General features: G+C 39.8%; 1 protein-coding gene across 2 annotated transcripts in view; it reads left to right on the top strand.

Annotated features, from left to right (window-relative positions):
* The window catches only part of DMGDH (dimethylglycine dehydrogenase), a 66103-nt gene that overhangs the window by 8695 nt on the left and 30702 nt on the right, over nucleotides 1–26706 (top strand). For both annotated transcript variants that reach the window (XM_059418126.1, XM_059418125.1), the window contains exons 3-11: nucleotides 1063–1161; nucleotides 3353–3517; nucleotides 6819–7023; nucleotides 13645–13893; nucleotides 15674–15872; nucleotides 22728–22897; nucleotides 23725–23878; nucleotides 25774–25939; nucleotides 26422–26552. In XM_059418126.1, the coding sequence (XP_059274109.1) occupies nucleotides 1063–1161; nucleotides 3353–3517; nucleotides 6819–7023; nucleotides 13645–13893; nucleotides 15674–15872; nucleotides 22728–22897; nucleotides 23725–23878; nucleotides 25774–25939; nucleotides 26422–26552 (1538 nt within the window). The remainder of the gene's footprint in view (nucleotides 1–1062; nucleotides 1162–3352; nucleotides 3518–6818; nucleotides 7024–13644; nucleotides 13894–15673; nucleotides 15873–22727; nucleotides 22898–23724; nucleotides 23879–25773; nucleotides 25940–26421; nucleotides 26553–26706) is intronic.

The following is a 26706-nucleotide window of genomic DNA, read 5'->3' as shown; positions in this document are numbered from 1 at the left end:
TGTTGGTTTGGGTCCATACTGTATGCCACCCCTCCCCACATATTCTTCCTAACAGCATACATCCCTGAACTTCTCGTCTAAATCATCCCCTTTATGAACCTATGAACATTCTTTCCTTAGTAACTTTTGGGGACTTGCCATATATGTTCATTGCCTGACTTCCCATTACCTACATGGTTCAAATTGCCCATGAGTCTTATGCCCAGCTCTGCTCAAGCTGGAACTGATGTGTTCTGATCCCAAAAGAATGGCTGGCGCCTCCTGGTTTCTTGCCAGTAATAAAGTCCTGCTTAACAGATAAACTACTTAAACGTAGAGAATGTTGTTGGCAAGGATGTTGATGAAAAAGAACCCTTGTGCACTGTTGGAGGGAGTGTAAATTGGTGCAGCCACAATAGAAAACAGCATTATTTGCAATAGCCCAGTTTTGGAAGCAACCCAGATAAAAGGATAAAGATCTTTTACACAGCTGAAATCTTTTATAAAATCTTTTTATCTTTTTAAAATCTTTTAAAAAAATCTTTTATACAGCGGAATATTAAGCAGCCATAAAAAGGGATGAAATCTTCATTTCTGTCAATGTGAATGGACCTGGAGGGTATTATACTAAGTGAAGTAAGTCAGATGGAGAAAGACAGATGACATATGGTTTCACTTAATGTAGAATCTAGAAAAAAATGAATAAACAAACAAAAAGAAGAAACAGATTCATAAATACACAAAACAAACTGTTGGTTTCCAGAAAGGAGTGGAGTGGAGGGCGGGGGGGATAGGAAAAAGGGATAAAAGAAAGTGAGAGATAGAAGCTTCCAGATTATGGAATAAGAGGTGGGGTAAAAGGTACTGCATAGGGAATATAGTCAGTGGTATTGTAATCGTGTTATATGGTGACAGATGGGAGCTACACTTGTGATGAACATAGCATAGTGTCGAGTTGTTGAATCCCTATGTTACACATGAAACTGGTGTAACACTGTATGTCAGTCTACTCAAATAAAACATTTTAGAGAATGTTATTATTATTTTGTTTATTTAGTATTTTCTTTCCTTTCCTCTTTCAAGGCAGGTTTAACAACTTACTTTCATCCTGGCATAAACTTGAAGAAGATACATTATGATAGCATCAAACTTTATGAGAAATTGGAAGAAGAAACTGGACAGGTAAATGCATGTAACTTGAAATTGTCTTTTAGGTCGATTTCTCAGAAATACGTAGGATTTCTGAAGAAGTTGGACATACCGTCATTAAAGCTGTGTGTAGTGACATTAATGGCATGTGAAATGTTTCACATGGTAGAGAAATCTGATGGGTGTTTCCGGTAAGAATCCCAAGTGTGCTTTACTATCCATTTAATTTTCTGAAGTACATTTCCCATGTAGTTAACCACTCTTCTTGATTTTTTTTTTTTAAATGAGGAAATCATACAAAGAAGCTTTCAAAAATATCTTTAGTCAGTTACTATATCTAGAAACTAAGAAATCGGAGCGTTTCAGCAACTGGATTACAAAGGAGCCGAAGGCAATGCCTGCCAGATTGTCACACAGTTTTGAAAAGTACTCCACTAAAAGCCCTTCCCTTTTATTTTTATCTCTTCTCATACTTATTAGAGCTCTTAAAATAAAGTGGCTGGCAAAAACTATCTGTAGGCTAAGATAGGAACTTACTTAAATTTTTCATGTTATTTTCCTTGCCTGAAACTATCAAATGGCTCCCCACAGCTTGTAGGCCAAAGGCCAAAGGAGGAGAATCTTTATCAGCTGAGGCCTGCCTGCTTTCCGGCATTTTCTTTTGCCACTCTTTGCTATGTTCATAGGCTTCAGCTATTCTTAATTACATATATTTTTGAAATGTGCTGGGCTCTCAGCCTGAAACGACATCTTCTCAGATCCCATCTCAGTATTCACTCTCCACCCTTCCCCAAGGTCATCCCCCTTGAGAAGCTGTCCTTGACTTTCCACATCCACCAGTCCGGCCAGCTGAGGCAACATCTTTTGGTTCTAACAATATATATATTTTTTAAAGATTTTATTTATTTATTTGACAGAAAGAGAGTGAGCTCACAAGCAGGGGAGCAGCAGGTAGAAGGAGAGGGAGAAGGAGCCTCTCAGCTGAGCAAAGAGAGAGCAGAGAGACTCTATCCCAGGACCCTGGGATCATGACCTGAGCCAAAGGCAGATGCTGAACTGACTGAGGCTTCCAGGCACCCTATAACACAAATCACAAATCAATCTCTCTCTCTCTTTCTCTGTTGTGGTAGTTGCTTTACTGTTTGGTCTTCCTAGGGACTATGAGAAACTTGAGGGCAAGGAATCCATCTTTGATCTCTGTAACCCAACGCCCAGCTGAGTGCTTGGCCAACTGAAGGACTTCATCGAATGTCAAATAAATGTGTGTTTCCATTCATGCTTAGCTCATCACTGCAACATTCTGATTCTTTATATTCCTTTTGTTTTTAATTTAATTTTATTTCTTTTCAGTGTTCCAAAATTCATTGTTTATGGACCGCACCTAGTGCTCAGTGCAATACGTGCCCTTCAAAATACCCACCACCAGCTCACCTAACCCCCCACCCCAGACCCCTCCAAAACCCTCAGTTTGTTTCTCGGAGTCCACAGTCTCTCGTGGTTTGTCTCCCCCTCCGATTTCCACCATCTCACTTCTCCTCTCCATCTCCCAGTGTTTTCCATGTTATCCCTTATGTTCCACAAGTAAGTGAAACCATATGATACTTGACTCTCTCTGCTTGTCTTATTTCACTCAGCATAATCTTTCCTTAGATCCTTTGTCTTTCTCGTTTTCACAGGGTTTTCTTTTCCTCTTCCATGAACACTATCCCATGTTATTGTAATTATGCTTTCAGCTGTCTGCCTTTCACCCGCAGACTGTAAGCGCCTTGCCTGCAGGCTCTTTGCCTCCTGTTCACAGCAGCATCTCTGGGGCTTACCATAGGGTCGGACACAGAGGAGCCAGTGAGTAAGTAGTTGCTGCGTGAATGTCTTCTTGTAAGACACAAAGATTTTACATAGTTATCTCTTGCACCATAGGGTAAATCTCTTTTTTGTATGCTCGCATTTTTTTTTAAAGATTTTATGTATTTATTTGACAGAGAGAGATCACAAGTAGACAGAGAAAGAAAGAGGAGGAAGCAGGCTCCCTGTTGAGCAGAGAGCCCGATGCGGGACTTGATCTCAGGACCCTGAGATTGTGACCTGAGCCGAAGGCAGCGGCTTAACCCACTGAGCCACCCAGGCGCCCAATGTATGCTCGCATTTTTATTGTGCTGCAGAGGAACCATGTTTGAATGCCAAATAACGATTTACTTATGTGTTTCTATTGCCATGTTTGTCACAGGTGGTGGGATTCCATCAGCCAGGTAGTATCAGAATTGCCACAACTCCCGTAAGGGTCGATGAATTTAAATATCAGATGACTCGGACTGGCTGGCATGCAACAGAACAGTATATTATTGGGCCTGAAAAAATTCAAGAGATGTTCCCTTTACTCAACATGAATAAGGTATTTATTTTCACCATTTGTTGACTTGAATTAGGATTATAAAAATTTACTTTGAGAAGTTTATTAAAGGTAGAAAAGCTTTGCGCACAGATTTGGAATGGCAAAATCAGATGATAAACACTGGAATCTGGGTATGTAATAGGTGAGCTATTATGTATGCTAAATGAAATATAAAAGCATAATGAAAAAATTTATTAGTTTTCCACCTGTGACAACCGAGGAGGCATTTTTATTACCTTTCTATTACTGCGTTCCCCAGATCTCAGGGTTTCCATACATAAACTTCTGTTTGAGAACCGCAGAGAGAATAATTATCTGGTATGATAAATATGCATTTGACAGGCTGTCTTATTAAAACTTTTTACAAAATCAAACTTAGAAGTGCCATCCTATGTTGCTTCACAAATATTACCAAGGTCTTAACTGTACTCCCAACAAGCTCTATGTCAGGTATTGATCTGGTTTTAACCAAACTTGGCTGAGAAAATCCACTTGGGAATTTAGTGGCTTTTTTTTTTTTTTTTTTTGGCTAAGCAATAATCCCATTTGGATAACAAGCATGACTAACACTATACAATACTGCAGCATAGATTTACATACCAGCTACTATGCTAGGCCCTTTATATGCATAATTTTACTTAATTTTCACAATAATGTTATACAATATATATTATTACTGCACAGGAAATTGCAGTTAAGATCATTTGCCTAAGGGGCGCCTGGGTGGCTCAGTGGGTTGAGCCACTGCCCTCAGCTCAGGTCATGATCTCAGGGTCCTGGGATCGAGTCCCACATCGGGCTTTCTGCTCAGCAGGGGGCCTGCTTCCCTTCTTCTCTCTCTGCCTCCCTCTCTGGCTACTTGTGATCTCTGTCTGTCAAATAAATAAATAAAATCTTAAAAAAAAAAAAAGATCATTTACCTAATGGACTCAGGCTCATCCGGCTAGAAAGAGCAGAGACCTGAAGCCAGGTTCTGTCTCCATTGTGCACGCTATTCAAGTTTACCACCAGGTGGGGCTGGTGAGAGAAGGAGGAGCGTATGGTCCTCCTTAGAGACTACAGCAGGACCTGAACTGAACTGGGGTGGCACTTTGTATCATTGATCTGGGTGAGGGGCTGTTTGCCCTCGGGAGCCTATAGACGTTTAGATGTATAGGCATTCTCTTGTCTGTAGTTTTGTGTGATGACAGTGTGGTGACAGACTGAGTTGCACTGTCTGCATGGAAATTGCATCACTGTAAGGTTATGCATATTATCTGTTTATATGTTACTGTTGGAATGCTTTACTGGAAGTCCCCACCCTCACAGAGTTTTCTCAAAGGTATTAGGCAATGGAAACATGTGGGAAGAGTATTCTCTGCATCTGGGGGCAGGGTGCCAAATCAAATAGATAATGGGATTACTGCAGTGAGACATATCCATTATAAAACACCAACGTGACATTTGGAAGTCTACAGTAATATGAATTCCATTAAAATCAAAATAAGTCTCTTGGACTAAAACTCTAAAAAGAGATTGGATTAGTAATCAAAAGCTGCCTACAAAGAAAAGACTGGGCCCAGACGGCTTCAGTGGTAAATTCTACCAGACATTTAAAGAAGAATTAATACTAATCCTTCATAAACTTTTCCAAAAATAGAAGAGAACATTTCCCCAACTGATTCTAAGAGGCCAGTATTGCCCTGATACCAAAACCAGACAAAGACATCACAAGAAAAGAAAGGCAGGTGAATTATGTGAATATTGGTGCAAAAATCCTTAACTAGCAAACCGAATTTAGCAATATATAAAAAGAATAATGCAGTATGATCAGGTGGAATTTGTGCCAGGGATTCAGGGTTGATTTAACTTCTGAAAATCTGGGACACCTGGGTGACTCAGTGGGTGAAGCATCTGGCTTCCACTCAGGTCATGATCCCAGGGTCCTGGGATCGAGTCCTACATCGGCTCCCTGCTCAGCATAGAGTCTGCTTCTCTCTCTGCCTGCCCCTCCCCCAGCTTGTGCTCTCTCTGTCTCTCTGTCTCTGATAAATAAATAAAATCTTTAAAAAGTAACACTTGAAAATCAATCAGTGTAATGTGTCACATTAATAGAATACAGCACAAAAACACATGATCATTTCAATAGATGCAGAAGACAGTTGACAAAAGCTCTTTGATCGTATTGGGTACTTAGTAGATTTCTACTGAAATGAATGAGACCTAAATATAATACTGTACAGTGTTCCTCTATCAACTTGGTTCATCAGACTGTCATTCTTCTTTGTTTCCCCATGGTACCTAGCCTGATGGCCTACCGCAACATAGATATTCAAGCATTAGTTGTTGAATGACTAAGTCAAGTATACATTTTCCTGACACCTATATGCATTTAACATGTGAAGTTGTTAATAGTATTGAACAATGAAATATAAATAATTGACCAATTAGTATCAGACTGATTGCAAATGTCAGAAACTAAAATGGTAATGCTTAAACACGACAGAAGTTTCTCTTTCATTTAGGCAGTCCAGGATTTGAACGGTGGCTATTTTCCATGAAGATTTCAGGAGCCCAGTTGTCTTCTAGATCATTGCTCTGTCATTCCTAGGGTGTGTCTCTTCTGTTTTTAGTCCAAGATGGCATCAGCTAGAGCTTTAGCCATCATGTTCTGCATTCCAGACAATAGGAAGGAGGAAGGACAAAGAAGGGACAAAGGGCATATGGTAGTGGTTTTGGTTTTTTTTGTTTGTTTGTTTGTTTGTTTAAGTAGGCTTCATGCCCATTGTGGAGTCCAACTCGTGGCTTGAACTCAAGACCCTTACTGAGATCAACACCTCAGTTGAGATCAAGAGTCAGACAATTAACTGACTGAGCCACCTAGGTGCCCCATGCCAGTGTTTTCTAAAAAAATGATTCATGAAAGCTGCCACATGACACTTTCATTTGTATTTCACTGACCAAAACTTAGTAATACTTCTAGCTACCAGCTGGAACTAGTAACTGCCAACTATTGGAAATTGTTCTCGGTGGCTGTGTTTCTAAATAAACATTCAATTTCCATTACTGTGGGGGGCAGGGGAGAGAATGGATGTTGGAGACAGTTGCAAGCCTCTCTCAAAGAGCGTGTCTACTTAACACTCAGTGTGAGTCTTGCCCCTGCCTGAGCTTTGATAAAGGAAAAGGAAGGACAGACTGATCAATCTGATGCCATGATGCCCTTTTAAAGTCCAGTTTTACTAAACATTTCCTGGCAGGATACAGTTACACTGAATAATGGGTAAGTTTTTGTTCAGTATTGACTCTTTTATGATTAATTTAGGTTTTAGCTGGACTGTATAATCCTGGAGATGGTCATATTGATCCTTACTCTCTAACTATGGCCCTAGCTGCTGGGGCTAGGAAATATGGTGCCCTTCTAAAATATCCCGCCCCGGTGACTTCTCTGAAACCCAGGTCTGATGGAACATGGGATGTTGAAACGCCACAGGGATCTATGAGAGCGAATAGAGTTGTGAATGCTGCAGGTAAGCGTCATATATAATATATATATATATCTTAAATTAATGGGTTCTTTCAAGTGGCCAGACATGTGACCAGAGTAAAGTTTTACACTATGCACATTGTTGGGCAATACTGTAATGTTCCCGAGATGGACATTTTGTCTGTTTCTAAGCTACAAAGCCCTGCCTCCATCACTTTGCTTTTGGCGTGTGATACCACTCTGCCCTTGGTAACGCATGGAAAGTTGGTGTTCTCGTCACCCTGTTTTCTTCTACTGCAGATCATGTTTTGTTAATTATACTGCTTTTTCTCTTCTGTGTTCGCTCTTTATTTACACTAATAATCAAAGTCTAGTGTGGAAATTTGTGAACATCCTTTTTGTTCTCAGTTTGCTTTTGGGGGCAGAGTTAATCATTTGTGTTCTCTCTCACCCATTTCTGATTAGGTTGACTCCAGTCAACCTAATTAGAAATGTTAATCAGGGTGCCTGGGTGGCTCAGTTGGTTAAGCAGCTGCCTCTGGTTCGGGTCATGATCTCAGGGCCCTGGGATCAAGCCCTGCATCAGGCTCTCTGCTTAGTAGGGAATCTGCTTCTCCCTCTGCCCCTCACACTACTCATGCTCTCTCTCATCCATGTGTGCTCTCTCTCTCAAATAAATAAATAAATAAGTCTTTAAAAAATATTTAACCTTTTTCCTTTCAGAACATTATTAAATATATTTCTCATATATATATATACACACACGTATATATATATGTACATATGAGTGTGTGTATATATATACAAATATGTATGTGTGTGTGTATATATATATATTTTTTTTTCTTTGTTACAACTTAGGCTCAGAGTAGTATAGTCAAAAGGGATATTTGAGATAACAAGTCACTCATTTTCCACTGTGGAGACCAAGGTCCAGAAAGGTCATGTTACTTGGCAAAGTGACATAGTTAATGTTGGAGCCAGGACTTGGACCTGGGTTTTTGACTCCTGAGTTAATACACTTTCTAACAGGTCATTTACCTGTGATGTCATTTCCAACTGTCACACATATAAAAGTGAGTTCTTGTGCAAATGAAAATGCTTATGCAGTCTAAACTGGGCTAATAATTTGTATTTACCTGTAGTTCAGAGTGGTTAATTTAAAACCCAAAGTAAGCAGGGGGCAATAACTGATTTTCTTGTGGTCTGCTCTTTGAGTCATTGTTTAAATTATAAAATGAAAACAATCATTATTTATCAAGTGAAATGATATGTCCATGAAGACAGGTCAGAAACATGGACCCTTAAGTTCTTTCCTCTAAATTAGTGATTTTTGATTGATGTAATTTTTTTTAACAAAACATTTAGTGGTTCCAGAAAAGTCATGTCTTCAATATTTAAGAGTTTAAAATAGTATTTCTGAATTATCCTAATCCATGCCCCCCATTCGAAAAGCATAGAAATCTCAGGTTTTTTTCAATATCATTTGAAATTCAAAATAATGTTAAAGGACTTGACTAAAAAATAACAGCAAAGGCATAAAACATTGCTTTGTTTTTGAGCCTCACCCCTCACCCCCAATCCCTGAGACTCCCCCCCACTACCTTCCTTAGGGACCATTGATCTAAATTCTGTTAGAAGATCTAAGATAATGATATAATTCATCTTTTTTTTCCCCATTTAGTAAGGACTCTTTCTAATCTTGCAACTTTATGGTCTCACAGATTTAGTCCCTAAAAACACTGGACCTTTTCTAGAGTGATAGCAAACTAAGCAAACTAAACAAACACACTCTGACCTCCATACCCACACCAGGGCAGACATCACAAATTGATCACTGCACTCATTTGAGATGCACTTGGGCATGTGCCCCCATTTCTGTCACCATAGTGCGTCAGGCAACCACTCCCAACTGATACTTTGAAAAATCACATAGAAGAAGTTATTTAACTCATTTATTTATCATTTTCTGAAAATAGTAAGCTTAGGTTTACGTAATTCATTACTGCTGTAATAAATTTTTTCTTTACTGTGAGGAATAAGGAATCACTGAAGGTAAAGACAGAAAAATTCTCAAGGAGATCTCACCTAAACAGTGAGTGTCCAGATGAAGTTTTCCATGCAGCTGTGAAATCTGGTGGTGTGATTGGGGGAGGGGAGGCAATGGCAGGAGGAAAACAAACCCTGGAGATTAGGTTGACGGTATAGCCCTGTGTTTACCACTACACGAAACCGAATTCCTGGGATTGTTCTCCCGGATGTCCTTCTTTGTCTTTTGCTCCTGAAACTTTTTATCCAGCCACATCTATGTCCTTTCCCATCCTCTGTTCTTGGTAATCCAGGCAGCTCCTTCTTTTAAAAAAAAAAAAAAAAAAAAGGATTTTATTTATTTGAGAGACAGAAACTGAGTGACAGAGTACAAGCTGGAGGAGGTGCATAGGGAGAGGGGGAAGCAGGCTCCCCACTGAGCAGAGACTCAGTGGGACTCAATCCCAGGACCCTGGGACCATGAACTGAGCCAAAGGTAGAGGCTTAACCCACTGAGCCACCCAGGCATCCTATAGGCAGCTCCTTCTTGAAAACTGTGTGAAGAACCATGCTGTCTCCATTTTCAATTCTTTATTTCATTCAGATCATATCTCTGGCCCATAATCTTGTTTTTTTCGTTTCTTCCTCCATCTCTTCTCTTCCACTGGGTAGGAGTTACTGGAGGAAATCTAACTGATTGCATATTTGTCATCCATGGAAGGTATAGAAAGGTGTGTATTTAATTATTTGAGGTCTGTTTTCAAAAAAAAGTTTATTTAAAGTATAAAATCTCCCCAAAAGGTAAGTCTCAGTAACTGAGGGCAGAAGTTTGGGCATGCCTGCTTCTACAATTGAAGCTAAAGGAGATTCAATTTTATGAATAAAACAACCATCCACGGAAGGCATTGTGCTAACATGATTTGAGAAGGCATGGCTGATGAAATGTATCCCAGAGTTACTCAGTGAGACCAGGATGTTTCACAAATTCAAGCAAGGCCTTCAGGCCAGCTCTGAAATCTAATTAGAGTAACCAGGATATAGACTTGGAAAAGATATAAATACCACTATTATCTACTCAATTGAACCATAGTCTGCTAGGCGTTTCTTTATATGAAGTCATAACAGAAGGCAGCTGAATCTTCAGGATATTCATGAAAAGGGAAGTCTAAAAGTAAAAAATAGGTCTGTTTGCTGATGTGTCTCCACGACAGTCTAGGGCAGTGGGATTCTCTGGCCCAGAAACACATGTATTCCCAACCCTGTGACTGAGCAGATTGCTCCTTTGTAAAATGGAGATAATAGTGCCCATCTCAAAAAGTTGTTATGATCAGTAAATGAACTAATAACGTAGAGCTTACAGAACAGAATCAATACCACATAGTAAGCAATAAAAAAAATTAAGTGTAATAATTATGATTCTAGGTATTTCTTTGAAAGCCTTATCCGTGCCACCTCCCTCCCAACCCGCCCCCCATTCCGGGAAGACTAGCATCAGTTACTATGACCTCTAGGTACAGGCTTTAAGATTACCCACCTCCTTTCACTTGCTGTGTGGTCATACAGCACCCGTTATGCCGGTACATTTGGTTCTCAAGATAACAGGTGTAAGAATCACCAGAGGCCATTTCCCAGACTTGAGAAGAAATCTAACTGAAGTGGTCTGAGTGGGGATTCAGAGCTGTATTTTAAATAAATGCTCCAGGTGCTGTGGGTTCTGCTTCAGACGGTCTAAAAAACAAACAAACAAACAAACAACAACAAAACTTTAGAGAAACACTACTACGTAGATGTTCCTACAGGAAAGAGAATGTAGTAACATTATTCTTGAGCAAGCAGAGCTGAAAAACAGTTTCACACATTCCTAGCATCTCGGGATGAAGTCGATTATCCTGTCTTTGCTACCTGAAGCTTTTAAAACTTGCTTCATTCTACCTACCTAATGTGTAGCTCAGGGGCATGAACAGAAACAATTTGTTATGATGTAAGCCTTTCCTCTGTGTGGTGAAGAATGTTTCTCTTTACTTCATTTCTAATGGACTCATTAAGCCTGAGATAACTTGTAAGCTTTACTTAAGAATTTTCCTAACATGGTAAATCAGAAATATGATTGGATCATGCCAACATGAAGCCCAGGGTTCAGTCAAAAAAGAATTGCTTAATTTTGCCTGATACTCTTGCATCAAAGAATGTCACTGTATAAACCATTATCATCACTGCATAAACGATCTTACAAAAGTAAACTTGTCTGTGAAACTTCGCTCTTTGTTTGAAGTCCATTTCTATTAATCATTGCATTTTTTTAAAAAAATGGAAGAGATTTCCAATAACATTGTTATTGACCCTTCAATTGTTTCTCAGGTTGAAATGGTCGATTTTAGTGATTCTTCCTTATTTGTCTCTCTTACCTCTGAACTTGGTGGGTGGATGATGTAGCAAGAGTTGAAGTGTAATCCTGCCAGGTTTAGGTTAATTTTCATGACAAAGAGAGGAAGAAAATACCAACAAACAGCACCACTATAGGGTAAAACAGCATAGAGCTTGTGATAGAGTTCAAAATCATAGAACTCTAGAATACCTATGTGTTTGTTTCACTGTATTTTAATGATCAAGTGCATTAATAAGCAAGCAATTAGACTCAGAAGTTCATAAATATGTTTGACTAGGACAGAATTTATTTTCTTCAATTTATGTTTTTAATTGAAACAAGTGTATTGAGGATACTGTAGTAGTTTTAATTGCCAGGCTAAATATTTTAGGTTTTTTTCATATTTTAAATCTGCTAGAGTTGCATATAACTAGGATATATGGCTTTCCTGTATTTTCCTGCAAAGTCCTGACATTGGAAATTCACATCTTCCCTCTGATAAAAATAAATTAAATCTGTAAATTATTCAAAGACCAATAAGAGACTCTAATGCCCACAGGTATGATTTTTGGTTTGCAAATAGGCATCCATTTATGGGGCTATTAAACAAGTAAGGCCAATTTAGCCATTAGGCCAGAACAAAACAACAGGACACAAGGATGATGTTTAGATAGTTAAATAGAAATAAGTTTGGAGGGGCACCTGGATGGCTCAGTTGGTTAAAGCGACTGCCTTCGGCTCAGGTCATGATCCTGGAGTCCTGGGATCAAGTCCCATATCAGACTCCCTGCTCAGCAGGGAGTCTGCTTCTCCGGCTGATCTCTCTCCTCTCGTGCTTGCTCTCTCTCTCTCTCTCAAATAAATAAATAAAATCATTTTTAAAAAATTAAAAAAAAAGAAATAAGTTTGGACACAGAGAGTACATAGTCTGGGTTCCCAGACTGATTCATAATTGATAATTCTGTATCTAGCCCTGAATCTCATAATGATAGAGCCTCCAGAACTCATTATTAGATGCCTAAAAAAAAAAAAACAGAAGCAGAAATGGTTAAAAATTAAGAGTGCATCCTCTAAAGAAATAACCTGAATAAGATTCTCTTATGATCATTTGAACAATTACTCAAAATTATTATGAAGTGAACAAGCAACTAGAACCTCTTCTGCCCAAATAATCCACTAATGGGTCAGGTGACACCACTTCCCTGCTCTAGAATCATTCTAGATTCTGAAATACCTTTACGTAAATAAAGCTGTCTTCGATTTTTTTTTTTTTTTTTGTCTTAGATTTTTAAAATAAAGTCTTTTCATTGCAAGAAAACCAGTAAAGTGCGACAATTCCAGAGTCTCCCGGTGGGACCTTGGGCATGTCTCTTTCCTTCTCTGGACTTTAGTTCCATATCTGTATACAGAATCAAGGGTACTTTGAGCCACAATTTCATTCCTTCTTTTACAAAGTAAAAATACCATTCATCCCCATGGGTAAGACAATCCAACACACACTGGAAAGTGAGGTACACTCTCATACGGGAAGTCCTGCCCACCTAGGAGCCCTTTCTGTTTTTCTGTGGCTCCTCATCCCTCCCTACTCTGGACTCCTGGTTCCTTCATGCCCTTTGCAGGAAAGGATCTTACAAATGTATTCTAACTAAACTTGTACAATAACAGATAAAACTTACTGTGCGCTCTCTCCCAAAGTATATACGTTTTCAAATTTTAAGTTAAGACCACAATTCTGTATTTGTAGAACCTTAGGTATCAGTAACTTGGGGAGAGGAGGGCCTGGAGGATGGGGGGGGGACTGACTTTCAGGGCTTTCTTATGCATAATTATTATGTTGATCACACTGGGCCCCTTATCACCTAATCAGCGCTCTTTCAGGAACAGGGTCAGTCCATTACTGTCTTTCTGATCAACATTTGTACATTTTATATAATTGGGTTGTTTATGTTCCCCTTCAAATAAATTCGTTTTTGTTGCTGTTTGCCTGACTGCCTCTGCTTATGGGCAAAATCTTTTTTTTTTTTTCTTTTGAGTAAACTCTTAGATGATAGATAACTTTAAAACACTGGGGCAGGGTAGAATACTGTCTTCTCTTCCCCCACTTAGTTTTGCAATGACAAAACATTTGAAATCGTTATGACATTCCTTTGACTTTGTCATGCGTACTAAAGTCTTCTAAATATTTTATTTAAAAATAAATTGCCATATTAATGTCAGAGGTGGTATGCTTACATATGGGTTAACATTTTTAAATGATATTTTTTCTTTAAGGATTTTGGGCTCGTGAAGTAGGTAAGATGGTGGGACTAGAACATCCTCTCATTCCGGTCCAGCATCAATATGTTGTTACATCGACCATACCAGAAGTGAAAGCTTTGAAACGAGAACTGCCGGTGCTCCGTGACCTGGAAGGCTCCTATTATCTCCGACAGGAAAGGGATGGGCTTCTGTTTGGTCCATACGAGAGTCAGGAGAAAATGAAAGTGCAGGATGCGTGGGTCACCAATGGAGTCCCTCCAGGTGGGTTCCATAAACGCAAGCGGGTGCAGGTCAGGGATATAGGTTTTGTCTTCTCTGTGGCTGGGGGCTGGCTGGAGAATCAGATGACATCATGATATGAGACTACCAGATACCTGGGACTTTGGAGGTGCATGGTTTGTGGTAAGCTCTGTTCTCACGTCCCTTGGAACTATCACAGCAGGAAGTAAGGAAAGAGAAAAGAGGCTGTTGGTGATGGAGAAACTGAAGAAACATATCTCCCCATGGTTTGGAAGTCTTCAGGTCATTTTTGCCTGCCTACGTCGGCCTCCTGTCTTCCCCTTTTTCCTCAATCCCCTACCTATTTGGTCGAGTTTCCAAATGGTCATGTTTTGACTGCTGGAAACATGGTGGGTATCAGAGACAGGATTTCCACGCTGCTAAGAATGAAAGCCTCAGAGTGCGTCACAGAGCGGGATAGACTGGCCTGCAAACTGAAGCCTTCCCCTACTGCATAAATGGCTTAAAAGAGCCCTATGCCACCGAAGGAGGAACTGTAGTTTCTCTCTCAAGTTCTGTAAGGGAGGTGGACCTGTTTGTGTTTTCATGAAACGTGTCTACAGAGCTAGATTAAAGATGGAGGTTACGTAAGGATGTAAGCAATTAAAACAATCTATAGAAAGTGCTAAAATGTCACTGGGACACTGAAATAAGGAGTATAAAGAAATGGAGGAAATTGTACTTCTAGAATTATAATTGCCTTGGGATAGGGGATGAACCTCTCTTCTACTTCTCAGTACGCCTATGCCCATGTTACAACAGATGGTCACTTAGTTGCCTTCTACAGAAGTTCGGCCAGCTCCAGCTAGCTGAAGGCTTTTGTCTTGTTGTGTGGCCTCTGCATGTTTGGGCCTGTGTGGAATAGCTCCTGATCGCAGAGGGAGGGCTGATCGCTACTTGAGAGCCTTCCTTTCTGCTCTTCCCTCATGCTGGCAGCCTCACTTCCAGATAAATGTTGAACAAATCCACCTGGAGGGAGAGCCAGGGTGTCAGCTGGCCCTGGGTGCATGCACATCCTGGTCCCAGCCTAGTGGTCTGCGGCCCTCCATGCAGCCGACCCAGTGCGTAGGTAGCGGGAGGAACAAGCTGGCTGGCTGCTGTATGGGAAAGTCACCAGTCCCCAGCTCATGTGCGGCCCTGCCTTCAATCACAGTACCTTTGAGGACTGAGAAAAAAATTGTGTTCCAAGACCCTAACTCTTTTCTCGGAATTCTAGCTCTGGGATACTTGGGGGAGCAGGCTTGAGGAAGGAGGCCTCCCTGCCCTTCCTTCTCTGCTGAGACCTGAAAGGCATCTGGAATCCTTTATCCTCGATCCTGGAGTAGTTTTCTGTTTATCCCCCATGTCCTGACATGACTTTGTAAGCTTGCATTTGCCCTTTCCTGGGAGGATAGAATAGACATAGGCTAATTGAAGAATAAAAGCTCTGTCTTGAGAAACCAGTAATTGTTTTTTTTTTTTTTAAATTATGGTTGGATTAAATGTTGAAAATTGTTAATATACCTAGAGTTAAATGTATTATTAATGAAAAAGGTTGACTTTCATGATTTTTATTGTTTCAACAAAAATAACATTATTGTTCTTGGTATTGTGCTGGGTACCTGTCTGTTGATAGTGAATATTAAGTTTAGACTTAAAAAAAAAAAAGGAATTACCTTCCTAAAGACCATCTTTACATGTTAGCTGATTCAGATTTAGGTCACTTTAGAGTACATATCAGGGCAGCTGTGGCATCCTGACCACAATGGTATGTCTCTTGCAGGGTTTGGAAAGGAGCTTTTTGAGTCTGATCTTGACCGAATCATGGAACACGTTGAAGCTGCCATGGAAATGGTTCCAGTCTTGAAAAAGGCTGACATCATCAATATCGTCAATGGCCCTATCACCTATTCTCCTGACATTCTGCCTATGGTGGGGCCCCATCAGGGGCTCAGAAACTACTGGGTGGCTATAGGCTTTGGGTGAGTATCTCCATTTGATTCAACATTTATTACAGAGTCAATTTTTTTTTCTTTTTTAAATGGAGTCAAGTATTTTAGATAAGTCTTGTCACCTAATCTCAGGCTAAAATGGAAAGTAGCGGTGGGGCAGAGAGTTTTCCTTTCATGACCATTGAGGTATGAGGAACAAATTTTTTTTTAAGATTTTATTTATTTATTTGAGAGAGAGAGAGAGCACAAATGGGGGAAGGGCAGAGAGAGAAGGAGAAGCAGACTCCCCTCTGAGCAGCGAGCCTGATGCAGGGCTTGATCCTAGGACCCTGAGCTCATGACCTGAGCCAAAGGCAGATGCTTAACTGATTGAGCCTCCCAGGCGCCCTGAAGAATAAAATATTTGAATTTTAAAATAATTACTATGGATTATTAATGGTTTAATCACTGGTATAGGTTTTAAAGCTTATCATACAGAAGGGCAATTATTTCCTGTAAACTTCTCTTTGCATATTTCCTGCCATTTCCATGATTCATGTCTCTTTTCATGCTGTATATGTTCAGATTGGTCAATTTACCCCAATTTTACAAGGATGTTTTCATAACACAATGTGACAAACATAATTCACAATATCAAATGAATAATGTATCTGATGCATTTTTCACCATAATTCATATGTGTTCAACATAATTTACTTCTTTATGATTCCTCAGGTTGCTTACTACTTACAATTCCATTACCCATTTGATGTTTCATCTTTAATATTTGTCCCATTAATCTGGTGAATATTAATGTCAAACCCACTTTACCATGATATTGGAGCTTCTAATATTCTATTTTTCTTCCCTATTTTATTTGGCCATTTATTCAGCTAATATTAATGATTGGTAGCTCTGTCCCAGGCCTCATGGTAGGCAATGGGTTACAGCTGAAAGCAAGGCAGTGAGGTCCATCCAGAGGCATAGGGCTGGTCAGCATGTGGTCCTGCCAGTACAGTAGAGAAACTGTGGTCTGAAGAGAGAAATGGGAGACAAACTTACTTGGATTTGATGATTGATTGCAGTAGGTCTTGAGGAAGAGAAAAAAAATAGCGAATGATGGCAAACTATCTAACTCGACCTTTACCCCTGGTTGGATGCTAGAGCCATGGGGAGAGAGAAACCAGAAAAATAATGAGTTTCATTTTTGAGAGTTTGGGTTTGAAGTGCTAAGTTTACATCTGTGGGACATCTAGAGGGCAAAAACCAGTTGAAGGTATAGGGCTAGAGGGCATAAACTAACTGAGGGTTTAGGTGATCACCTATAGCATCCATATGCAGGCATGTGCATGTAGGACTGTTTCTCAAGTATGTTACTTTCATATCTTCTTTGGAGGAATGCCTGTTCATATCCTTTGCCCATTTTAAAAAAACATTGTTTGTCGGAGTGCCTGCATGGTGCAGTCTGTTAAGCATCTGGCTCTTGGTTTTGGGGGTCATTATCTCAGGGTCATGAGACTGAGCCTTCATGGGGCTCTCTCTCCCCCTCCCTCTCCCTACCCTCATGCACATGCTCTCTCAAATGAATAAGCAAATCTTTTAAAATATTATTTGTCTTTTTATTGTTAAGTTGTGGGAGTTCTTTACATATTCTAGATACAAGACCTTTATCAGATACATGATTTGCAAGTTTTTTTCTCATTCTTTGAGTTGTCTTTTCACTTTCTTGATGGTGTCCACTGAAGCACGAAAGTTTTAAATTTTGTTGAAGTCTAGATTGTGTATTTTTTTTCTTTTTTAGCATGTAGTTCTGGTGTCATTTATAAGAAACCATTTTCTAATCCAAGTTCATAAAGATTCATACCTATGTTTTCTTCTAAGAGTTTTATAGTTTTAACTTCTACTCTTAAATATTTGAACAATTTTGAGTTAATTTTTGTATGTGGTGTGAGGTAGGGGTCCAACCTCATTCTTTTGTGCATAGCCAGTTATCCCAGCACCATTTATTGAAAAGACTGTTCTTTCCGTGTTCAATTGCATTGGCTTCTGTGATATCTTTTTTCCTAACACCACTCTGACACCGACATCCAATTTTCTAAGTCTCTTACACCAACTGAGTATCCAGCAATTCAATTCAATTCTGATACTAACTTCCAGGGTTAGTGCAGATCCCACTGGTTAAGGACTCAGTCCCACAAAACTGTCTCCACTTTAGACACCAGTTGCAAGTTCCAGGGATCGTCTATTCTTCTGAATGACTGACCATAATGTGGGATTTCCTACAAGTCCCTTTTCAGGTTTGATAACTCACTGGAATGACTCACAGAAATCAGGAAAATACTTTCTTTCACCCATTTGTTATAAAGGATACAACTCAGTAACAGCCAGTAGAAGAGATACATGGGGTGAGGTCAGGGTGGGGGGATATGGCACAGAGTTTTCATGCCCTCTCTGGCATACCACCTTTGGAGCACATTAGTAGGTTCACCAACCTGAAAACTCTTTGAACTCTGTCATTTAGGGGTTTTTATGGAGGTTTCATTACATAAGAGTAATTGATTAAATCATTGACCATTGATGATTGACTTTTTTTTTCTTTGATGATTGACTTCTTGTGACTAGGCCCTATCCTAAAGCTATTTAGTCCCTCAAGTACCTCTCACCTCATATTGAGCCATCTCCTTAGCATACTATGAATTCCAGAGGTTATTAGAAGTTCTGTGCCAGGAAATAGGGACAAAAATCAAATATTTATTTTCTTTTTTTTTATAAGGAAACTCACATTCTTCAAAGATTTTATTTATTTATTTGTCATAGAGAGAGCGAGCGAGAGCGAGCACAGGCAGACAGAGTGGAAGGCAGAGTCAGAGGGAGAAGCAGGCTCCCTGCGGAGCAAGGAGCCCGATGTGGGACTCGATCCCAGGATGCTGGGATCATGACCTGAGCCGAAGGCAGCTGCTTAACCAACTGAGCCACCCAGGCGACCCAAATATTTATTTTCTATGATACCATGACATCCTTGTCAAAAGTCAATTCACATATATATATGGGTTCATTTCTGGACTCCCAATTCTTGTCCATCTATAGGTTCTGCCAGTACCACACTGTTTTAGTTACTGTAGCTTTGTAGTAAGTTCTGAAGTTGGGAAGTGTGAATCATTGTTGTTTTTCAAGATTGTGTTGGCTGTTCTGGGTCCCTTAAATTTTTATATAATTTTTAGGATCAGTGTGTCAATTTTTGCAAAGAAGCCACCTAGGATTTTCTTAGGTATTGCACTGAATCTGTAGATCAACTTGGGGAGTATTGCCATAACAATATTAAGTCCAATTCATGGACATGAGGTGCCTTTCCATTTATTTAGGTCTTTTAAAATTTCTTTCAGCAATGCTTTATGGTTTTCAGAGTATAAGTTTTATACTTCTCTTGCTAAATTTATTCCTAAATCTTTATTCTTTTTAATCCTGCAATTGACTCATAAAATTATTGATTTAGTCAACAACTACTTGTGGATCATTGGCCATAAGCCATGCTCTGAGCAAGCAGACAGTATCCCTGGCCTTATTATATTTGTACTTTAATGGAGCATCTATTACTACTTGCCAAGGAAATTAGGAAGTTGCTTTCTTTAGAACACCAGTTACTGATTATCTAGAAGTTGTATCTAATTGCATGGGGCTGATGTTGCATTCCTGCTCTGATTGTTCTGGGTAATTTTCCCAGATTGTAGACATTGGGAGGTGGATAGGGAAGATGATAGATGGGGGACAGGCAAAGTACCTCACTCTCTTTGACAGATTTAGTCTAAACCAAAAGGACTTCTTGTTATCTACAAGTTGAGATTGCTAAGATATTTCTCATGTAACATAGAATGCTCACCTTGGCTGTCCCTTCTGGCTTACATCTTTTGATCATTCCATGGTTCTGGAGGCCAGAACCTGGCTGAGCCACAGAATCATCCGACTGGCATGTTAAAATAGAATCTCTACCTTGTGATTAGTCTCTGGCACATAATTCATCCTCCTTTACATCCTATCTGTGAAATTCCTGTTTGTCAGGAGAACCCATGAAGTTGTGTTGAAATCAGAAAACCAATGAAAGCAAACAGATTCCCAGACATTACTCCTATAGATTCTGACTCCATGGTCTGGAGAGGGGCTCATGGATCCACATTTCAGTGTTGTCTGTTATTCTCATACAACGATTCCAGAGAATTTGGAGAATTTGCAAACTGTCTACATATATGCCAGTTGTTGTTTTTTTTTTAACCTTATTCACAGATCACCCTCAGTCAAGGCTGTTTTACTTTTGTTTTGTCACAATTCTAACAAGGTTTTCTGTTTCAAGGTGACTGATGCCATGCCCCCCCAAATGTTGAATGGATTATATTGAGTTGAATCCAGTTTTCTTGGCATAGCACAGATTACAAACAGCAAATTAAAGGAGGGGGGAGTGCTATACGATGTTACATGTGACAGTGTAACAGAGCTATTGCACAGAGCAGACACAAACACTCAAAAAGCACAGGAGCTGGGCCATCTAGAAGAAGCAGGCGCCACAGCTTAATGCCAGCAATGGAAGAACCCACCTCTCCTTTCCCCATCAAGTTCCCTTCCACATCCCCTTCACACATTAGTTCCTCATGAAAATCTTACCAGCTGGGCACAGGCATAATCAGTTGTTGGTTATACAAGGACCTAACAGCCATCATGTATTGCTTGCCTGTTATGTGCTTTTCAACGCCATGTCTGTGAACACCAGCACCATAAAGAAAGCATGTGCAAAAGAAGACTAAAGCTCAGGATAGTTACGGAATTTGCCCGAGATCACACAGCTAATACTGGCAGAAGAAAAACCATACCCAGGTCTCTCTTACTCCATGCTTATGTTTAGCTACTAAGCCAGGGGCTCCCAATAATCGTTTTGGAACACTCAGTTGTGTGGCATTTTACATATAACTTGTTAATGGTTGGAGAGCTGAAGTTTGTCAAGGGTTTACTTTCTGAAAACGAATTAGACTTGATTCGGGATTATCCCCAGTGAACAGCACTCTGCACTACTTGTTAGCTCATAGACATTGTTAAAAGAGAGGGAACATAATGGTGTAGAAGTGAGACCAAAGGAAACCATGACACAGCCCTGGCTTGGCCCAAAGTGTCTGTCAAGAATGTGAATACTGTCTGTCACGTGTGTCTTGGATGGAAAAAAAAAATTGAGAACAATCGAAGGAGTAAAGTCCAGTAATAGAGAGTGTACACTGGGGTCAGATGAGTGAGTGTGGATCCTGAATCTGCTCTTTATGAAAGGTTGACCTTACTGAACCCCTGTGTGGGGGCTGGTCTTCCTGTTGGTGAAATAAAAGTGTTAAAGAATAAATCAGCTTGTACATGTTAGATGGAAGCAATGCCTGGCAAAGAGCAGTCACTCAATGAATGTTAATAAAACTACACAATTTCAGGCCCTATAAACGATATCTCTAGCTCTCAAAAATGACGGCTTTTGTATATCGTCCATGCACCTGGATGGGTGAATTTTAAGCATGTTTAAACATTTTTATTACCTTCTTGAAACTTAGTGAAAATTTTTATGGATGATTGTGATGACCCATGTCACTTTTTAAAATGATTCAAAGAAGTATAAATCGTTGCCTCTTCATTCTCTCTGAGGAATATCCTTGTAACAACTTTAGTCATTCTTTTTTGTTTTGGGGGGTTTTTTTCTTTTTTTTTTTCTTCTTTTTTGTTTTTTAAAGGTTTTATTTATTTGAGAGAGAGAGAGAGCGAGCATAAAAGAACACAAGCCGTGAAGAGGGAGAAGCAGGCCGCCCATTGAGCAGAGAGCCCGATGTGGGGCTTGATCCCAGGACCCTGGGATCATGACCTGAGACGAAGGCAGATGCTTAAACCAACTGAGCCACCCAGGCACTCCAGTCATTCATTTTTTAATAAAATAACCAAACTGGTATCTTGTGGGAAAAGTTAGTTAACATTTATAGTCTTTTGCTAAGGTCCTCCCAAACTCTCAGAGTGATTCTGGCTGTCAGAATCCATTTGGGATGCTGGAATTTCTGGTATTTTGAGGTCTGCCCCTGTAGCTCCTTTTCTTGGTCCACACCCCATCCCCAATGACTTTCTGCTCATCCAGTTACTCAGATGCTTCTCCTGACCTAAACCACAGACAGACCTACAGGAAAGTCCTTCATGACTAGCATGAGTTGGTAGAACTACATGCAGCCAGTGTGAAACTGTGATTCCTTCATCTGAGATCAAATTATCCACCACAGTCAAGTTCTTGGTTTTAAAGCATCATCATATAGAAATAGCAAACAAGCCAACCTTTGCCACCAAGTGACCCATTTGTTGCAAAACACAAGGGACAGTGGTCCTTTCCCTCCCCTCCCCACAAGCCCCTGGGTGAGTGCGTCTTCCTGTGAATGTTTCTGAGATCAAGGTTCAGGTATCTGCACAGAGGTAAATTGAGTCTGAGAAGAGATGCTTGTGCCCCTCTGCAGTGTACAGTTTCTCCAGCAAGCTTCCTAACATTCCAAGATACTCCTAGCTCCTGGCAGGGGTGGGGATGGGCGCTGAGGAGATCATAACTGAGTCTTCCTCTTTGTTTCCTTTCCCCCATTTTCCTAAAGTGAGCCTCTTCCCTAGAGCTGTAGGGTATTTTGCATGTATGCATCTCTTGAAACTATGGAAACAAACGAGCTATACAGTCAGGTCCCTTTAATTTAAATGCCTAAACATTTTTTTTTTTTTTGAGAAAAAAGATTTCATTATGTTGTCGAGTGTTCTGAATAGCACAAAACACTCCAACTTGTGGGATCTGTAAAATAATTGGACATGTTTCATTATTTGAAGATGACATATTTTAGTAACGGTGTATTTATCTCTGTATTTTGAAAGATATGGCATAATCCATGCTGGCGGGGTGGGGAAGTATCTCAGTGACTGGATCCTGCACGGAGAACCGCCGTTTGATCTGATAGAATTGGATCCTAATCGCTATGGCAAATGGACGACAACTCAGTACACTGAGGCCAAAGCAAGAGAGTCATATGGATTCAACAATATTGGTAAAGTGCAAATTCACAGTTATCTACAAAGTGTATTCCGAATTGACTTGCAGTGCCTCTGATTTGAGCTGCTTGCTATTTTGTGCACTGTGGTAGGAGTAGGTAAGGATTCTAATAAGCACTGTGCCTTTAAAACACAACAAGGAATCTATGAGAACGTGTATCTTTAACATCAGAGTGTATCAGTGATTTTAAGGTCTAAGTCTCCTTTTACACTATCCTTGGATAGTTATATAAATGATAGTTTGGCTTTTTTTACACAAGATTTTTAAAAAGATTTATTTATTTATTTGAGAGAGAGAGAACAAGTGAGTCAGGGGACAGGGGAGAGGGAGATGGAGAGAGAGAGTCCCAAACAGACTCTGTGTTGAGCCCAGAGCCCGAACTGGGGCTCTATCTCAGGACCCTGAGATTACGACCTGAGCTGAAACCAAGAGTCAGTCGCTTAGCTGACCGAGCCACCCAGGTACCCTTTAACATAATTTCTTAAAATTACAGTATAGTTGACATACAATATTATGTTAGTTTAAGGCGTACAACAGCATTTTAACATTTGTATACATTGTGAAATGGTCACCACAAGAAGTGAAATTACTATCTTTTACATAAGATGATATAGATATAGATAGATACCTCTATCTATATCTATATCTATATCTATAGATATAGATACCTCTATCTATATCTAGATATCTATATCTATATCTATATCTATATATATATATACTTCTGGGAGTTAAGAACTGTGTTTTCTATTTTTTGAATGCCTTCAAAGTTGTTTATAATTTTGGTTATATGCTATTTAGGTACTAGTTTTCCTTTTTCAGTTGGTTATCCTAAAGAAGAACGATTTGCTGGGAGGCCAACTCATCGAGTCAACGGGCTTTATAAAACCCTGGAGTCTAAGTGTTCCATGGGTTTCCATGCAGGCTGGGAGCAGCCACATTGGTTCTACAGACCGGGTCAGGACACTCAGTACAGGTAAGTGAATGATGTAACCTGACTGAGGCTCTGAATGTAGAATGGAATTTTGGATATGGAATGGAGGGACATAAGAAAAACACCCCCGCCCCCCACTCCAAGTCACTTCACCCCATTCCCAAGAGCATGGAGCCTTTTCCTACAAAAGTTATTTTCTGTGGGCACCTGGGTGGCTCAGTGGGTTAAGCCTCTGCCTTCGGCTCAGGTCATGATCCCAGGGTCTTGGGATCGAGCCCCACATCGGGCTCTCTGCTCAGCGGGGGGCCTGCTTCCTCCTCTCTCTCTCTGCCTGCCTCTCTGCCTACTTGTGATCTCCATCTGTCAAAATAAATAAATAAATAAAATCTTTTTAAAAAAAAAAAGTTATTTTCGGCAGTGAAGGCATTAGTCTATGCCATGTGACACTGGCTTGCATCTAGGACCCCTGTGGCCTCCAGAGTCCTGCAGCCAGCTGAAGTGAAGTGTCTACTTGGCATTTCCAGAAGCTCAGAGGAAACTTCCCCATCCCCTCCACATCCCCACCTGGCTTTAGTTGGCTCCTAAAGATGTGTCCTGGTTTAGGAGGCCTGGTCAAATCCCGTTGAATGGAAATAGTATGTCAATATGGATTTTCTGTTGATCAAGGAAGAGCTCATAGCAACAACTTTCTAGTGTGTGCGCAGTGAGTCATGCAAATTATGTGTACCATTGATAAATTAGGGGGAAAGATCATTTACTTAGCATTTTACATTAAGATAAAGTATAGAGCACATTACTAAAACAATTCTCTGAATTCCTCTAAAGTTGTTGCCATAGTTGCACTTGGATTACATGCCATTGTCATTTGGGATTAGTAGTGATTATATATTTTTTCTCATAAGAATCCATAAACCAAGAGAAAACAAATAGCAAATCTAGAAATTGTTATTTCTCTCTCTCTCTTTTGGACTTTCCATTTTGTGTGTTTAAGCAGATTTTAATGTCTACTTTAAGACAAGATCTAAATGGTATAAAGAATAGCAGAGTCCCAGTGTTGATTAATGAGTTTGGGCTCAGCTGACAATCAGTCTAGAATGTCTGGGGGCAAAATACTGGTTCTGTTTTTCCTAAATGACTCAGGTAAATGCCAGATCTATTCTTCACCTTTGCTCTTTGGATCTGACTGTTTTTTTCTATTATTTTAATAATTAAACGACTGAAAACTCATTTAGCAGACAGTTGTTTGTTCTGCGGTTAAAATACCACATTAGAAGTCACCTCTGTCAAGTAGAAAGGACCCTGCGTCAGTCAGTAGACAAGCTCTGTCATTTACTAAGGCAAAAGCCTTGGAAATCACCTTATGCCTTTTCTCTAAAAAATGAAGATGTTGAACCAAGTCCTTATTCTGGGTGTGGACCAACAGCATGAGCATCACCACTAAGAATGCAGAGTGTGGGACCCTGCCCCAGACCTGCTGCATTAGAATTTGCATTTTAACAAGTATAAGTGATTTGTAGTAGTGTCAGTGTTTGAGAAGCACTGGAGACGATAGCTCTACCCCCTCCTATTCTGATTTAATTATATCCAAAAAAAGGTTATTTTTCTTTACATGCTCCCCACGTGATTCTAATATGCAACCAAGATCGAAAACCACAGGACTGGTAGACTTCTGTGCCTCCTTCCAGATCTGAGAGCCCGCATGTCCTATCATAATCTCTACTTAATTAATACTACGTCATTCACTCCAAAATGGGTCAAAGGAATAGAAGAGTACCTTTAAAAATATCAGTTTCTACCATATATGTATGATTCATGGAACAGAACGTTAGGTTTTACTTTTTTCCCTGAAGGGGATTTTCTAGATTAATACATTTAGTAAATATTCTGTATTTTTTTAAATGAATGACAGTTGTTTTATGACAAACATTGTGTTTCAGGCCCAGTTTTCGTCGCACAAACTGGTTTGAGCCTGTGGGATTTGAGTATAAACAGGTTATGCAAAAAGTAGGGGTTATTGACCTGTCACCATTTGGCAAGTTTAACATCAAAGGCCAAGACTCTGTTCGATTGTTGGACCATCTCTTTGCAAATGTCATCCCAAAGGTAAATAACCTTATTATATGGGTTCGAGGGTCAGGATTCTAGCCTTCTTAATTCTCTGTTCTCTCTCTCTCTCTCTCTCTTTTTTTTCCAGTTAGTATGTTATTTTAGAACACCTAATGATTTCTGTATGAATGCTAGAGCTCTTCAACCGACCATGAATATTCTAGCTAATTTTCTAATTTAAATTTTGTTGAATGAATTATCATCCAAGGACCTTATGACTTTGCTAAATTGTGTCAGCAGGGAATTGCAAAATTGACTCCAGTGTAATTTTTATGACAAATAGTTATAATTATCATTGAAATTAAGAACTTCAAAATTAATCTTGGGTTTAGGTTTAAAGATAGTTCACACAATTGATATAAATGGTAAGATTCAGATGTTTTTCATTGTTGACAATTGCATTTTTATTTCCATGTTGTATTAAAAGGATATGTAAGATTTCATTTGCATCCTGAGGTAATTTTAAATTTTCTGTGTAGGTGGGTTTTACGAATATAAGTCACATGTTGACACCAAAAGGTCGAGTATATGCTGAGTTGACTGTTTCTCACCAAACTCCTGGGGAGTTTTTACTAATAACTGGTTCTGGATCTGAACTTCATGATCTTCGGTAAGTACGCACCTGATAAGAAAATTTTATGTCGGGGCACCTGGGTGGCTCAGTGGGTTGAGCTGCTGCCTTCGGCTCGGGTCATGATCTCAGAGTCCTGGGATTGAGCCCCGCATCGGGCTCTCTGCTCGGCGGGGAACCTGCTTCCTCCTCT

This window comes from Mustela nigripes, chromosome 12 (assembly GCF_022355385.1).
Source record: "Mustela nigripes isolate SB6536 chromosome 12, MUSNIG.SB6536, whole genome shotgun sequence".
NCBI classification, from domain to species: Eukaryota; Metazoa; Chordata; class Mammalia; order Carnivora; family Mustelidae; genus Mustela; species Mustela nigripes.
Note: the sequence above shows the minus strand (reverse complement) of the source record. Positions and strands in the feature narration are given on the sequence as shown.